Genomic DNA, 17201 nt, shown 5'->3' on the forward strand with positions numbered 1-17201 from the left:
CTCACAGGGCCAGCTAGCCGGCCCACGGTGATGTCAGCATTTTTCAGTCCTCTGATTGGTTAGTCGTAGCAATACTGTGGGACAAGCCAAATTCCTCTCACAGCAGCTGACAGAGACGAAGAAATGGACATCACAGGTGAGTAGATGTATTTCTTTTAAAAGTTTTATGTATTTTTCATTTTATGACAAATATTGATGCGGAACTGCTACAGATGATGTTGTAGTGTAGAGGTTTGCTAGGCAACTTGCTGATAACTTATCAGTTATCAGTTTAATATGAGCGTAAAAGTGACTATAGGGGTGTTATTTCATGTCTGCAGGGCTCTAATAATGTTAAAAGGCGTATTTAGAAAGTCATAAACAGGTTTTCTATGCTCTAATTACAAAAATATTCCATTTATTACTGTTGAATCCTACTTCGCGGAAATTCCCGTATCACGGTCGGGTCTGGAGCCAATTAACCGCCACACCATGTTATATTGCGTTTTTGTGTGTTTATATTGGTGATTTGTAGAATTGTGACGTGATAGCTGGTGGTATTAAGAGGTGGGTTAAGTCCGCACTGAAGGCTCGGGTACCAAAAGCATGGCCCACCACTGGGTTGATGCAGGCTCACGGTGCCTTTTATACGGAGCCATATTTTTAGTCATTGTCAAATAAACGGTGATAATGATCAAATGTATTAGGTTAAATTTTGTTTTTTTAATGTTTTGTTATTAACTTTATCTCCCACCAATAGCAGTTTGTGTAAAAAAAAAACAACATTATAATAAAAGCCAGAAAATGTAGCATTTAGAGGAGTTGTCCCCTTCTACATAAACCATGCCATTTTATGTGTCAGGATCTCCTAGATTGCTGCTCACTGCTCCTGCTTACGAGCTGAGGATGATAAAAAATGGATATAATTCTCTTTAATGTGACCTACCAAGAACACGTCATCAACTCCCTGTAGGAAAATAACATCTTAAACATCTCTGAGTGCAAGTCTGGGTTACTGTGACTCACAGCTCTCAGTTGATGCTGCAGCAAAAATCTGATATGTGCGTCTTGTAAGAATAGCATCTTTTTATGGACATGCATGCATGGATGGATGGATGGAGCAGAGAGCATTAAAAGCATCTGATATTTCTAAAAAGCTATTTTTAATAGCAATGTTGTGTCTATAGTCCAGAGATGCACCCTCTGCAAGATCAGTAAAGAAATAAATAAATAAATAAAACAAACATTTACTCACACCAAGACTTCCCTCTGCTAATATTTCATTCCATCTTCCCTCACGGGAGTAAGAAAACCTGAGAGATGTGGTTTGCTGGGCTTTCCAGTAAATCTTTCATGTGATGTGTATATATAGCTTTTTACTTCTAGTAAAGTGGCGTACAAGTGAAGCTTGAACTTTATTTTCTCTTTGGGACCCTCTGATATGATGCCCTGACCATATTGACACAAACTCACTGTACGCTAACTCAATGAAAGATGCTCCCTGTCTCTGGAAAGTTGCAACTTTTACACCCTTTACACTCTTCAAATAATGCATCTTTACATGAGAACCCTCTTGACTATTCATAAGTCACGTGAGTGTCAGAGTGCGCTGTTATTTTTACTCACCTGTCTTGGCACGCAAGCAGATTTCCAGATGGACATTGAATGCACCTCTCATATTTGTAAATAATTAAAATGTTTAAAATGACCAAACAAATCCCATAATTTCCCACTCTTACTTAAAATAATAAAAAAATATCAGTGTAATATGTTTGTTGTTTTTGTTGATTTAATTGTGATCATTTCCTTTCTTTCTGATTGGCTGAAACAAATCACGTGATTCCTGCCTGACTCCGTCGTTTGGACCAACTTGCTAAATATGGTGAGTGCGTTGCCAAGTTTGCTCGCTATTTGACATAAAATTACTCAGACGCTGTTATAGCAGTGTTTGCTCCACCATACTAGTTGCCGTTTAGTGTATTTTAAATATTATAAGCGATTATAAATCGATGCCACGTCCTGTTCCCTGCTTATCTTCACTCACCGTATGTGCTCGACTGCCCGTGAGTCGTTAGTGCCACCTAGTGGTCAAACATCAACATGAACTTTTGTCATGCAGTGACGAAATCAAATGAAAAGGTTGTGTACACGTCCTGAAAAGGGGAATTGGTGAGTAAGGACAAACCGACACGATCTTTCCTCAAGCCACGTTGTACATACAAAACATGTACAAAGACCAGTATGCTTACAGTCGTGCAACAAACATGTACAAGTTATACTGAAATACGTTCACTGAAAATGTACATTAAAATAATCGCCGAGTGAATATTCTCTTGCTTAACATTAACAGTTTCAATTTAGAGTGACGGTATATATGTAGAAAAATCTTCCATAAGCAAACACAGCAATTTACAAAATAACCTGCAGTAAATTCAGCACATTTCTATGATACTAATTTACTATAAAACTCACTTCTTACTTCCAATATACAAGAGTACACGCAATTAGTCAGCTATTCCAGGAAATACGCACACACGTTAAAAAGGAAACTACAGCGCCATCTTATTTTTGTTTGTTTTTTTTTTTTTGTTTTTTACTACAACGCCGTCTTGCGTGGTTTCTCCTCACAGTATTACTTCATAAACATGGCGGTTGCCTTAGCATAAGCATTAGCTCGTTTGAATCTCATTAGCTCGAAATACACACACACCATAACACATACACATTTCATAACACATTTAAACATCCAATGACACACTCATAAGCATAAATTACTTATTTGGAAGAACAAACATCTGAAAAGGGGAATTATTGAGTAAAAACAAAGGAGCACGACCTTTCCTCATGCCACGTTTTTCATGAGGTGTCCTTCGTAAAGCTCAAAAGCGCTAAGGGTCCCCTGCTGGAGCCCTCCAGCACTAGAAGCATTCTTGCTTTTGCTGGTATGACAATTACATTGAACCTAGAAAACATTTTAATGTAGTTTTACTGCTGCTTTTAACACAAAACATTTTAAACATGGAATAGATACAATATGAATTAAGGCAATTATGAATGAAGGCAATCAATGTGACGGTTACTCTGCTCCACTCACACAGTGCATATTATTCTATCTGTCACAGTTGCTTACGTTATTGGAGCATTCTGATGCTGTAGTGTGAAGTTCATTACAGTAGTTGTTATTCCCGGTCAGGGTGACCTGGAAGCCTTCATGAATGGTGTCAAGATATTGAAGAAATGTTACACAACAGCATTGCTTTAAATAATCATTTACAGACTCTTAGAACTGCCCTGCAGCTGTTATACTGAAGTTAGTCCTCCTGCAGTCACTCATATTGTTCACGCGTGTGTCTTATGGGCCTTGACCTTTGTATTCTTTATTATGACACACCTATATGAGCATTGTAAATATTGCTTGTGGCTTTCCAGTCACTTTAAAATTAAGCCTTAATGTTGTTCAGCAGTGGTTTTCCTCTTGGAACTCTGCCAAGCAGGCTGTTTTTGCCCAGTGTCTTTCTTATGGTGGGTGGAGTCATGAACACTGACCTTAACTGAGGCAAGAGAGGCCTGCAGTTCTTTGGAGGATGTTGTGGGGTCTTTTGTGACCTCTTGGATGAGTCGTCAATGCGCTCTGGGGGTCATTTTGGTTGGCCGGCCACTCCTGGGAAGGTTCACCACTGTTCCATGTTTGCGCCATTTGTGGATAATGACTCTCACTGTGGTTTGCTGGAGTCCCGAAGCTTTAGAAATGACGTTATAACCTTTTACAGACTGATGGATCTCAATGACTTTCTTTCTAATTTGTTCCTGAATTTCTTTAGATCTTGGCACGATGTCTAGCTTTTGAGGATCTTTAGGCAGGTCCTATTTAAGGCAGGTCCTATTTAAGTGATTTCTTGACTGAGAACAGGTGTGGCAGTAATCAGGCCTGGGTGTGGCTAGAGAAATTGAACTCAGGTGTGATAAACCACTGTCAAGTTATGTTTTAACAGGGGGGACAGTAACTTTTTCACACATGGCCATGTAGGTTTGGACTTTTTTTCTCCCTTAATAATAAAAAGTTTCTTTTAAAAACTGAATTTTGTTCTCAGTTGTGTTGTCACTGACTAATATTTAAATTTGTTTGATGATCTGAAACATGTAAATGTGACAAACATGCAAAAAAGTAAGAAATCAGGAAGGAGGCAAACACTTTTTCACACCGCTGCATATTGTATATAGAGTGGTCCCTCGCTACATCGCAGTTTAAATATTGCTCCCTCACTCTCTTGTGATTTTTCAAAAATGTCCCTATGTCCCATTATAAGTATAAAATTGTAAAATACAAGTTTTATGTAGTATTCTGGCCACTAGGTGTCAGCAATGATACAAAACATTGGTGAGACATGACATGACATCACATTAACACTATATGTAGTCAGCCATTGCATGTCCGACATGATGGAGTGGAAAGCAGTTCTCCTCCCATTCTGAGTAGAAGTGTTACATTTTTGGCTTTTGGTTTGTCCTTCTTCCCCACTGTGTTTGCAACCCTTTCTTAAGTTCATAATAAATTCATTGGAGGCTAATGAGTGACCTCACTAGCATGCTCTCTTGTGTCCCTGCAGTGATCCTGGTGCCTGCGCATTAGCAATGTGGTGTAAGCAAAGAATAATAGGACTGTAAAGGTGACTGTAGGGGTTTTATTTAATGTCTATGTGGCTCTAATAATGGTTAAAAAAAAAAAAAAACGTACGTAAAAAAGTCAACAGGTTTTCGAAGTTCTCACTACAAAAATGCTTAGTTTATTAATATCGAATCCTACTTTGCGGAAATTCACTCAGCATGGTTGCATCTAGAACCAATTAACCGCAATAAATGCCACTTTGCAGTTAGAATTTTCCGGCTTCACTCTATCAAATATAGTAATTAATAAATCATGCTGTTTTGTGGTTGAATACAGCCTTTACTAGTACAAAATATGCATATCGAAGCAAACTTTGAATTTGCAAGCATAAAAATGCCTAAATGAACCAAAATACCGATGTAAGGCCTTCAGAAGATGCATTGAAAGAATGTGAATGATACATAGTACTCCACACTGGTCACGAGGTGTCAGTAATCTTACGACAATACTCAGTGAGACACACAATCACCAAACTTGATCGCCGGAACAACAGGCTTTTATTTCAGGTGTGAATGATCTCACAACAGGTACAACAATCCCTAACACGAGCTACTGTTGCGGCGAGCTACACTCAACACTGAACCCCCGACGTCCCTTCCTGTCTATGCCACCGGAACACATTTACAGAACCACAGTCTTCTTTATTACTCACATGACTTATTTTCTGTTATTATTTTTACTGTATTGGGTACCAGAAGTGGACAGGTGACTTTTGATAAATGGGGGATTATTGTATGTACAGTAGTACAACCTTATACCGCTAAGTCTTCATCTCATTGACCTGCTCCACTTATGTGCTTGCCACGACCTTTGACTGTGCTTGTAGTCAAACTGTGTGAAAAGTCACAGAAAAAAGCACAAGCAATCACAGTGTGACATCTTTTTTCAGAGGTACTCATCACAGGACTGTCCAACGTGGCCTAAGTAGACCAACACTTTATCGGGCAGTTTCTTTTGCTCAGGCAAAATTAACTAAAAAAGACATTCACCTGACTTTGAAAAGTCCAACATAGTCTTTAAGACTAATGACTAAGTTATTGGCAAGTGGTTAAGAGGCCATCATCCTCCAGTGCTGTTTTAATGCAACTTACCTGCAGTGTGCGGAAGTACAGTACGTGTTCAGTGCTCTGAGGCATGGTCAAGTTCATAAGAGGCTGAAATCCCACCACTACTGAACAACACACAGTTGAAATATGAAATGCAATTTTGATCAAAAGGGAAATTACAAATACACAAAGTCCCCAACTAACGAACACAACTGGTTCCAGACGACCGTTCTTAAGTTGAATCGTTCTTAAGTAGGGGAAAAGGTAATATTACCAATGATATAGGTACTTACATGTACGTGTATACATATACAGTATATGTGTATGTATGTAAATATGACTTTGGATGCAGTAGTAATATTAAACCAGGATAATTAATGAAAAAACAATAATAAAAGTGATATAATAACACGTAATGATAAATGTTATTTACCTTTGAAGAGGAGTGGTCGAGCATACGTCGGTGGTGGTGGTGGTGGAGGCGGAGATATTGAAAAAAAAGGACAAATGGTTGTCATCGTTAGACTCTTCTAAAAGAGGTAGTGTTCTGTGGGTGGTGTACAATTAAGCAGGCCCATTAACTCTTCATAAACTTTAATCACACGCTCTGTCCGGGTTGCATCATACAGCTAGCTACAATTTAGCTTTCAATTTCTCCTTTACACTCTCTTCCCACCGTCTGCCTCTCTGTTGGTCCCATTAGCAGTGTCACAGTGCCCTCTACTGGTCAAGCATGGAGCAGTATAAATACTGATGGAGCGAATAGAAGGCAAAATAAAATCAACTATAAAACAGTCGACTTGTGTTCGTATCTACGAGTGTTCACAAGTCGGATGTTCGTAAGTTGGGGACTTAGTGTACTAAGGGTTCCCACTTATTTGCTGGTTTTACCTTCCGAGACCCCCAGTGAAATATCTATTTTCGCTGGCCTATTTTTGCTACTCTAAACCCTAGAACGGGGGTCCCCGACCACTGGTCTGTGTGTGGGACCGAACTGGGCCGTGAGAAACATTCAGGCGCAATGATTAAAAAAAAAAAAAAACTACATTGAATTTTATGTAAATGCAGGTACATTTTGGAAATATGGGCCATTATTTTAATCCCAAAAAATTATATACACTTCAAAATCCTACCGTTTTTGCATGTTTATCCTGTTGTTTCAGCGACCCGTTCCACTTTGTTCGAAGATCCTTGACCGCACCATCGTTGTGTGCGTGCGCGAGCTTTCTCCCGCGCTACACAGACTACTCCGCAGTCGTCCCACGGTTATCTGTAGAATCTGTAGTTCTTTGTTTATTCCTCTCACTTTAACAGTAGAAAATAGATGTAAATAAACATCCATTCATTTTCTATGCCGCTTGTCAGCAAGCATTCACCCTCGCATTCAAGCCTATGCGCAATTTAGACTCTCCAATTAACCTAACATGCGTGTTCTTGGAATGCGGGAGGAAACCAGGGAAAATTCAGCCAATGTAAATGAACATAAATTAATAAATATAAGTCAGATGGGGAACTTTATTTTTCATTTAGGTGTGTTGGGGAGGCGTACTCCAAAGCAAGCCAAAACATCACTTTAGTTGAAATGTGCACATCGTGTATGAAGTGGAACATGAGACATTGTATTGGTCAATGTATTCTTTCCACCTGAACAGAAGATTTTTTTTCTACCCTTTCAGCTGCACCATGACGCAATGTTGCGCAATGGCCGCATGCCACAGAGTTCCAACGCGTCAGCACAAAAAAAAAAGAGCCAGCGAGGTCGTCCGACTGACTGACACACTGTGAGACAGCAGGACTTCTTCTTCTTCTTCTTCTTCTTCTTCTTCTTCTTCGCCTTCTTATGTGAGTCTACTCCATCAAGTCATTCATGACGTGTGCCCTCTTCCTGCATCTGTGCTGCTAAGAAGCTGTGTTCTCTAGCCGGTCGGTTCTATAAGAGTGCGAATGCACGGCTCAAACACCACCAGAGCCCCCTCCTCCGCTCCACTCCCACACCCTCGCTTCACCCAGATTGGACGCATCCTCATGACCAGGTTCTTTCCACCTCATGGCCTCATCTTATATAAGCAGCAACATGAGGGTCCAAACCTCACAACAGTGCTTGACTGGAGGACTTTGCTCGTACGTCCGTTTTCACTTGTAAGCAATCACAGAGCACTATGGAGCACGGTATGTGAAGTGGGATGGTTTCAACGTGTGCTTGTTGATGGTGACTTGAAGTGGCTTGCTGAAGTTATGATTTATATTTTTATTATTACTCAGATTTATTTGATTTGATTTATTACATTTATTGACACGTGCACTGGAGGTGTTGCAAGCTCTGAACCCACTCTCACTTTTTAAAATTTGTTTACCATCCATCCCAGGCCAGTTGAGAGACATACTCTCCAACTTTTATTTTATTGTATTCTACTTTATTTCAGGTCTATTTTTTATGTAATTTAATTTTGTTTTGTTTCCATTTTATTTCATTTCTGTTTTTTTAAACTTTATTTAATTTTGTTTTGTTTTCATTTTATATCTACTTTATGTCATTTCTATTTGGAAATGTTATTTTATTTGATCTTTATCTTCTGCAATTAATTTCCTTTTTGATAAATTAGGCACGGTCGCGCGTTGTGAAATGTGAAAATGAAACAAAGTTCATCTGATTCAAGAGGACACTTTTACCCGTGTGAGGATCTTGTGTGACTAGAAATCGATTGATTCTGAATATTCATTTTAAAATAAAATAATACTTGATACTAATGCTTCCTGATCACCCTCACATGTTCTTGTGTGCCCATTTAGAGAAGGAGCTTGTTGTTTTTGCTGGCAGAATTACATTCAAGTGACTAAACTGGTTTACACACAACTTTATAGAGGGGTGGGGCATGGCTCATGAAGGACATTTAAAGATCCAAATAAAGGTGTGGAGGCAATATCTTTTGTCATACTTTTTCATGACATTAACTTTAGGAACATCTCCTTTTCGTTTGTTTCCAGCATCTCCATTACGTACATCGTGTCAGTCTTCCTGCAACATGACGTTAAACCATCCTGTGTTCTGCTCAGTGCGTAGCACCATGACAGAGTTCTGGAAGGAGCACTCCCAGGAGGCCACAGTGGAGGAGATGATGCTGGACTCGCGTGCCCTTGAGCTGACTCGGCAGGAGCTGCCCGAGATCCTGTCCATACTTCCCAGTCTGGATGGATGTCGAGTGCTGGAACTGGGGGCCGGCATCGGGTGAGCACACCATTTTAAACATGGAGCTTAATGGTTGAATTTCACGTGGAGTCGTGTGAGTCTTGTGGTGTTGTTCATACACTGTCCCCAACCTAAATTTGCAAAAATTCAAACTTGTTTCTCATAATATTAAAAGTTTTAAGTCATTCAATCCCAGCCATTTTTCAAAAGACGACCCCTTCAGTAGCGGCCATTTTAGATGATTTTGACTGATCTTTCAAGGCACACAGAATATTGTGTTCTATGGCTATTTGAACATGTGACCTACCAAAAGAAAGATTAGACTCTCCTCTTTCACCAGAGAAAAAAGTGTTCTTTAGTAATCGGAAGTAGAACATAGGTAAGTTTCAGGAAAATATCAGGTCCTGACTAGAAAAGAAAGAAAAACAGTTTTTTGTGAATCCATCCATCCATTTTCTTCCACTTATCGGGGTCACGGGAGCAGCAGTCTCAGTAGGGCCACCTCCCAAAACGTTCCCAGGCCAGCTGTGGGACATCTGCCCCGGGGCCTTCTCCCGCTGACAATGCCTGGAACCTCACCAAGGAGGAATCCGGGAGGCATCCGGACTACATACTTGAGCCACCTCAACTGGCTGCTCTCCATGTGAAGGAGCATCAGCTCTACTCTGAACCCCTCCCAGATAACCAAGCTCCTCACGCTCTCTCTTAGGGTGAGTCCAGCTACTCTTCGGAGGAAACCCATTTCAGCCGCTTGTGTCCGCAATGTCGTTGTCTTTGGTCACGACCCAAAGCTTATGACCATAGGTGAGGGTAGGAACATAGATCAACCGGTAAATTGAGAGCTTTGCCTTCTGGCTCAGCTCTCTCTTCACCACGACGGTCCGATAAGCGACCGCATCACTGCAGTCGACCTGACGCTCCAACCTTCCCTCACTTGTGAACAAGACCCTGAGATACTTCAACACCTTCACCTGGGGCAGGACCTCATTCCCAACCCGCAAGGTGCAATCCACCCTTCTCTGACTGGGAACCATGGCCTCAGATTTGGAGGTGCTGAGTCTCATTCCAGAAGCTTCACACTCAGCTGCAAACCGCCCCAGGACCACATCGTCTGCAAATAGCAGAGACCAGATCCTAAGACCCCCGAACTGGACTCCCTTGACGCCTTGGCTGCGCCTAGAAATTGTATACATGAAAATGATGAAGAGAATCGGTGACAAGGCCGAGGCCAACGTTCACCGGGAACAGGCTGGACTCACTGCTGGCAATGCCAACCAGGCTCCTGCTCCGGTTGTGAGTAAGGACCCAATGGCACGTAGTAGCGCCTCACCAATCCTGTACTCCCGGAGCACCCCCCACAGGAACGACAGTATTCTTTTTTTCTTTGTGCAATGTCGTAACGCGGACCGTGTTGAATAAGAAATGAGCTGCGGGAAGGAAATGGCTCCGGGGCCGCACTTTGGACACCAACATAAGGTGTTGAGATGTTCAGACTTGTCTACCAAGACTAATAAAGTTGAGATTGAGAGATGTTTTCTTCCTTATTACAAGCCAGTTTATGATTGGATGGACTTTTGAAGCTTTGGACAGGAGTGGAAAGTTTCTACGACACTAATGATGAAAATACTTATGTCACATAATATCATCTATAGTCGATACACCAGCCACCTGCTGACACGAGCGGCCCATGTGACCGCTGTGGACTTCATGGAGACTTTTGTGGAGAAGAACCGGCAGAGCAACGGTCACCACAGTAACGTTACCTTCCTTCAGGCTGATGTCACCAAGATGGAAGTCCCCGAAAACAGGTGCGTATTAAAACATAGCAACATCTGATGTGTGTTTCACGCAGCGGTCTTCCATCCACAGCGTTGACTTCATCTTCTCCAACTGGCTGCTGATGTACCTCAGTGATGACGAGCTGCTTTTGGTATTAAAGAAAATGCTGAGGTGGTTGCGGCCCGGCGGATCGCTCTTCTTCAGGGAGTCTTGTAACCATCGCTCAGGTACGCTACCGGTCTGTCCCAATTGATTGTCACTCCTTTTACAGCTCGTACCGCCTCAAAAATATTACCACCATTCTCACACCTTCCTTACCATTGCAGTTTAGCATGAGCATGTGGCTTGGATGGCTTTCATAGCTACAGTACATGTCAAAGAAAGCAAATAAGAGAACCACTACATGGAGCTCGCGTACCACCAGTGGTACCCGTGCCACAGTTTGAGGAAACTTTCTTTGAGTAAATTTTCTTCTTGTAATGATGACTTTACTCCCTTAATATTGTGACTTTAGGCAACCTCATCTTCCAAAATGTGCAACTTTATTCATGGTTTTCTTTGTTTTCTCGTAATAGTTCGACTGTTTTAAAAAAATAACTTCATTTTTCTGCAGTATTCAACTTTATGCTACTAAAACAACATTATTTTTCCTCATAATATTAGGACGTTATTCTTGTAAAATTTTGATTACAACTTTTTTCTATTAATATTTTGACTTTATTCTTGTAAAATTACTGCAAATTTTTCTATTTTCGCTGTTTTGTTTTTTTGTTTGTTTTCTTGTTAAATGATATTTTCGTGAACGCGCTTCAGGACGATTAAAAAACAGCCATGGGCCGCAAATATATATCTCCTACTACCTTGCACCTACAGGTGACTGTAAACGGGAGTTCAACCCCACATGTTACCGCACGGAGGCCCAGTACAACCATCTGACGACGTCAGTTCAAGTGGCGGACCAGCAGGCGGGTCACACGTTTGGTTTCGACATTGTGCTGAGAAAGAGAGTTCAAGCCTACATTGAGGTGCTCCCATTTGCGTCTTTCACAAGGATGAATTCCGCTTGCAAACCAATCAAAGCAGCCGTGTTCGTCTGTGTCACTCAAACTTCTGGCTTGGTCCAACTTTTCATTCACTTGTGAAGGCAAGTTAGGCAGTTAAGTACACTGTAGTTGTGTGTTTGTGTGGTGTTTTTTTATTTCTGCCACGTCCAGGTAAAGAACAACCCGAACCAAATCTGCTGGCTCCTGGACAAGGTCCGGCGTCCTTCAGACACCAAGGACACATTCAGCACCTTCCAACAGTTCCTGGACAACAAGCAGTACACAAGGAGGGGCATCCTGCGCTACGAGAAGATGTTTGGGGCGGGTTATGTCAGCACAGGCGGGCCTGCCACAACCAAGGTCAGGAAAAAAAAAAAATATATATATATATATAGTGTATGCATACAGTACAGTGTGTTTATATATTTTTGTTGTGGTTGTTTTTTTTCCATTTTTCCAGTTTTTCCATTTCAAAATGTTATTTTTTAATATAACTTTACATTAGGAAAGAAAAACATTTAGATAAAGATAATCATAATTAATAATAATAATAACAACAATAATAATAACAATGAATCAATAAAATTCCCTGTAATTATTTTAGAGTCATTATTATTATTATTGTTATTAATATTATGCGGCCTTCTATATACCGGCCATATAAAATAATTCCTTATGATAATAATCACAATAACATAATAAGAATAAATCTAAAATGACCTGCAATTATCATCCCATAAAAAAGTCATAATAATAATGATAAATTTACAATTACACTTTACAACCTGTTATTATTTTAGATTCTTCTTCTTCTTCTTCTTCTTCTTCTATTATTATTATTATTATTATTATTATTATTATTATTATTATTATTATTATTATTATTATTATTATTACTATTATCATTACTACTATCCAACCGACCATACAAAAAAATCCCTTGTGATAATAATAATAACACATCAAAAATGACCTGTAAATATTTTAGGTTCATTCCTATTGTTATTGTTGTAGTTAGTATTATTATTATTACTTGTATTATTATTGTTGTTTTTATCATTATTATTCTTATTTGGCCATATATTGAATGCCAATACAAAAAAATCCCTTATTAGAATAATGATAATAATAATAAGAAGAAGAACTGTCTGTAATTAAAAAATATAATATAATGTAATGTAATGTAATATAATAATAATAACTGCAAAATTAGCATCCCAAAAATCCCTGATGTTATGATAATAATAATAATAATATCTTATCTAAAATGACCTTATTATTTGCATTCCATCCATGCAATTTCTATACCGCTTCTCCTCTTTAGGGTTGCGGGGGCATGCTGGAGCCTGTTATTGATTATTATTATTATTATTATTGTAATTATTATTAATAATAATAATAATACAATCACAGGACAGCAGTGATGGTGACTTTCTATCAACAGGAGTTTGTAGACCTGCTCAACCTGCAACCTGGCCAGAAGGTTCTGGATGTCGGCTGTGGTATTGGCGGAGGGGACTTCTACATGGCAAAGGTGAGAGAGCGCCAAGGAAGGTGCCACAATGATGACATACCGTACCATATGTGATGGCGGGTCATATTTCAGACATTCAAAGTGAAGGTGGTTGGCTTGGACCTCTCAGAGAACATGGTAGACATCGCCATGGAGAGGGCGCTGGCTGAGAGGCTGCCGTTGGTGTGTGAAGCTCGTACAAACGATGGTTCAAGTAAACGTGTAACATGAGTAGAAATCATGCACATTCTGGCACAGGTTGAATTCGAGGTGTCTGATGCCACTAAGAGGACGTTTCCTGAGGGTTCCTTTGATGTCATCTACAGCAGAGACACAATCTTGCACATTGCAGACAAGCTCACCCTCTTCAAACGCTTCCATGTAAGAATGTCTTCAAATGACTGTGTTGTGTTTAGCACACGTTATGTGCATACATGTTGTTTAAACCCGAGTTCCCTCGTTGAAAGGGTTTCTTTGCCCGGTTACGGACGAGGGGAACTCACCCCGGTATTAACAGCCTGCTGTGTAAAGGCGGTCCCGCTGCATCCAGACCCCGCACAACAGAGTAACCAATTTATATTGTACGAAACACTGAACCCTCTCCTGTAGAAGTGCTCCCCCTCTATTGATTTATTGCTCTTGGTAAGGACCTGGGGTAATTTACTGTTAGGTTTTAGTTATAACCGGAATAACCTAAATGGAATTTCCCTTAAACAATACTGCATAAAAAGGGAAAAAACTCGCTTAACTCAAAGATGACAAATGAGCTGCGGTCATGTATATCTGGATGAAAAGGGCCGTAACGTTCTGAACAAGCCTCGTAATCTTACTCTCTACTGTATGTCTAGTCGTGGTTAAAGCCCGGAGGCCAGCTGCTTATCAGTGACTACTGCTGCGGGGAGAAGCCATGGACGCCCCAGTTTGAGGCCTACGTCAAACAGCGAGGCTACATCCTCTACACGCCACCACAGTATGGAAAGGTAAGCACACAGAGCAACCTCATGAAGCTGCAGATGGTTGCCTATGATGATGTCTTGGGACAACATTGTAACATAAATGCACCTTTTCATTCCACCTATTCAAAAGCCAACTTTCTTGTGCAAGTCCTGGTCATGCCTTTGAAGATTGGGCTCTTCCGTCAGTTTGCAGCATTTCTCTCATGCAGTTGTTTTGGGGATTCTGTGTGTTTTTGCAGCACCTGTTATTGTTTTTTTTTTATTATTTTGGATCATTTCTGCTCGCTGCTGTGCATTTGCCCCTCTGGGCCCCACAGTACTAAACACACCACCAAGCAAAAAAACATGCACGTACTTGGCAACTTTTAGAAAGTGTCGCAATTACAATATTTGTCCACTAGAGTGCGCCAACTTGTAATATATCAGCTTCATTGCATTATGAAACGTGATAATTAATTTTGTTGTAATGCACTGTAGTCCGCACAGGATATTTATCACACATCCGAATATAAATCATACAAGCAATCAGAAAGACAGACTCTTTAAATCAGGGGTGTCCAAACTTTTTCCACTGAGGGCCACAAACTGAAAAATCAAAAGATGCAGGCGTCAGTTTTTAAGTGTTTTAAGCCAACCCGTGTCAATATGCACAGCCGTTTTTTAATTTAAGAAAAAAACACATTTTTATTTTTGAATTACACTTTTTTGCTGTTTTTTTTATTGTATTTTTCTTTCTTGTATATTTTTACTCTGAATATTATGACATTATTCTTATAATATTTTGTCTTTCTTAATATCTTATCTTAATATTATAACTTTTATATTGTTAATAAATTCATCACAAATAATGAATAATATATAATACAAATTAATAAGTATTTCATAAATTAAGATTACAATTTTTCCCAACCTAATTTTCAAAAAAATTGCTACTGTATTCTTTGTTTTATTTGTTTCTACTGTTACAACTTTTTTTCTTTAATATTTCATTTCTGTCAATATTATAACTTTACTCTCAATATTTTATCTTTATTCTTATAAAATTGCTGGTCTTTTTGCCCATTTTTTCTGTTTTTTTTTTCTTGTTTAATTTTATTTTTAGAATGTGCCGAGGTCCGATTTAAAAAAAAAAGCAGTAAATGGCCCTCGGGCTGCACTTTGCACACCCCCGCCTTAAATGCATTGTGTGAAGGTTGGGTGGTGTCGACACGGGATTGGAGCTTGTGGTTCCTAACTACGCATTACAAACACAAATAAACTAATACAACGACTCATTTCAACAGGCTAGCAAGTAGTGATATTGGTGTGAACAAACCTAAAACCTGCACTCTGAATGGGTCATCTTGTAGTAATTAGATAGCTCTTAACCAGTCACTATTAACCAGTTGTATGAAGCTAATAATTAACCACTAATTTGCATTCACACCACTTTATTTCAAACCACCTTAACTTTTTAAGGGTCTTTTAAAAATAGCTTGTGATAGATTACTCAACAACTAGCTGTGTCCCAGTTATCTCTCTGGTTATTGTCTGTTGCTGCGTCAGTTCATTCAGGACGCCGGCTTCTGCAGCGTTCAGGCACAGGACCGGACAGCCCAGTTCATCCAGGTCATTGAAGAAGAGCTGCAGCGAGCAGATGCAGCCAAGAGTGAATTTATCCAGGTTGCGGCAACAAATCAGCATTAAATCTCTTTGTTGGTAACAGACACGTACCTAACCTCCTTTTGTTGCCCTCAGGAGTTCTCTGAGGAGGACTTTAGCGACATAGTGAAAGGTTGGAGGGAGAAACTGGAGCGTTCGAACAGCGGGGACCAGCGATGGGGCCTCTTTCACGCCAGAAGGAACTGAGTGTTATTTCCTTTCCACATTCTCATTGATCTGAAGATGGGCAATAAAGTCTTCATTTTTTTCATTCTATTTTTGTTTAAAGTATCTTGCCGAGGATTACGGCCACAATGGTAGCCCGTGTTTTTATGAAGGACTTTTATTAGGGATTACTGTGCCTGTTCTGAGATCATTCAAACCTGCAATAAAAGCCAGTTGTTCTGGCTATCAAATATGGTGTGTGTCTCACCGAACATCAGAGTAACATTACTGACACCTAGTGACCAGTGTAGAATACTACATATCTTCAGTGTATTTGAATGTGTCTTTTGAATGCCTTATGTTTGTATTTTTGCTCATTTAGCCATTTTTAAGCTTAAAATGCATAATTTAGGCAAAAAATACATAACATTTGCTTAAGTATGCATATATTTTTACTAATAACAAGAAACAGCATGATTTATTTGATATATTTATGAACTATATTTGTAAAAGCTCGTAATAGACTGATTAAACTGCATCATGAAACATTTGTATTGCAATCCTGCACGACTCGTTCAAATAACTTGCAGGCCATATTTGCCCCTAACCAAAAAGAACACGCTACTACGTATTGAACTGGAGATGCTTTGCAGTCACACGGGAGCCCTGACATGCTTCCCGTTCAGTTCTCGGAGATTCCGGCAGATTCTTGTCTGACTTGTTATGTCAACCAAAGACAGCAATGAGTGACAGCAAAAGTCCTGCCTTGGGCCAAACGGCTGAATGGAAATTTGATACGCTTGGTGTCAAGTAAGCTGTCACATTGAAAAGATGTTGGACGTTATCATAACGGGTCATACCTGTCAACTCTCCCGTTTAGCTCAGGAAAGGTCCATATTTTGCCCTTCTTTCCTGTCGCCCTCCTGTTTAGTTTCCCGTAAATTTTAACTTTCCAAAATATCTCGAGTACTGCAGATGACAATGGTGGCAACGTCCATGCTTGTGCGACAGTAATCTGTGGGGCTCTGTGCGCTGGCTCTTTGGGGGCCGGTCTGGGTTCCTCACTCTCTCATCCTGACACGTACAGTACATTGACAGGTTTTCACAATGTCGGCGTTTGGAACAACAGCATGAATGAAATCCTCAAGATGAAACACTCTTAATGCACGACATAATCATCAAACTTACTCACTTATTCATATAACTCAGGCAGCGCAATGAACAAC

The 17201-nt window shown here is 39.9% G+C and overlaps 1 protein-coding gene across 5 annotated transcripts; it reads left to right on the top strand.

Moving 5' to 3' along the window:
* Nucleotides 1-1842: 1842 nt before the first annotated feature.
* On the top strand, nt 1843-16086 carry pmt (phosphoethanolamine methyltransferase). 5 transcript variants are annotated; one of them, XM_054792974.1, is made up of 12 exons: nt 1843-1861; nt 8746-8917; nt 10531-10686; nt 10748-10884; nt 11531-11682; nt 11872-12060; nt 13145-13234; nt 13307-13396; nt 13472-13594; nt 14062-14193; nt 15715-15831; nt 15907-16086. In XM_054792974.1, exons 2-12 carry the CDS (start codon nt 8757-8759, stop codon nt 16015-16017), a joined length of 1458 nt encoding a protein of 485 aa, XP_054648949.1. In that variant the 5' UTR covers nt 1843-1861; nt 8746-8756; the 3' UTR covers nt 16018-16086. The 5 variants fall into 5 exon arrangements, with proteins under 5 accessions (XP_054648949.1, XP_054648947.1, XP_054648948.1 ...); XM_054792972.1 differs by lacking the exon at nt 1843-1861 and adding an exon at nt 7399-7533; XM_054792973.1 differs by lacking the exon at nt 1843-1861 and adding an exon at nt 7669-7830.
* Nucleotides 16087-17201: the final 1115 nt, after the last annotated feature.

This window comes from Dunckerocampus dactyliophorus, chromosome 11 (assembly GCF_027744805.1).
Source record: "Dunckerocampus dactyliophorus isolate RoL2022-P2 chromosome 11, RoL_Ddac_1.1, whole genome shotgun sequence".
In the NCBI taxonomy this organism is placed as follows: domain Eukaryota; kingdom Metazoa; phylum Chordata; class Actinopteri; order Syngnathiformes; family Syngnathidae; genus Dunckerocampus; species Dunckerocampus dactyliophorus.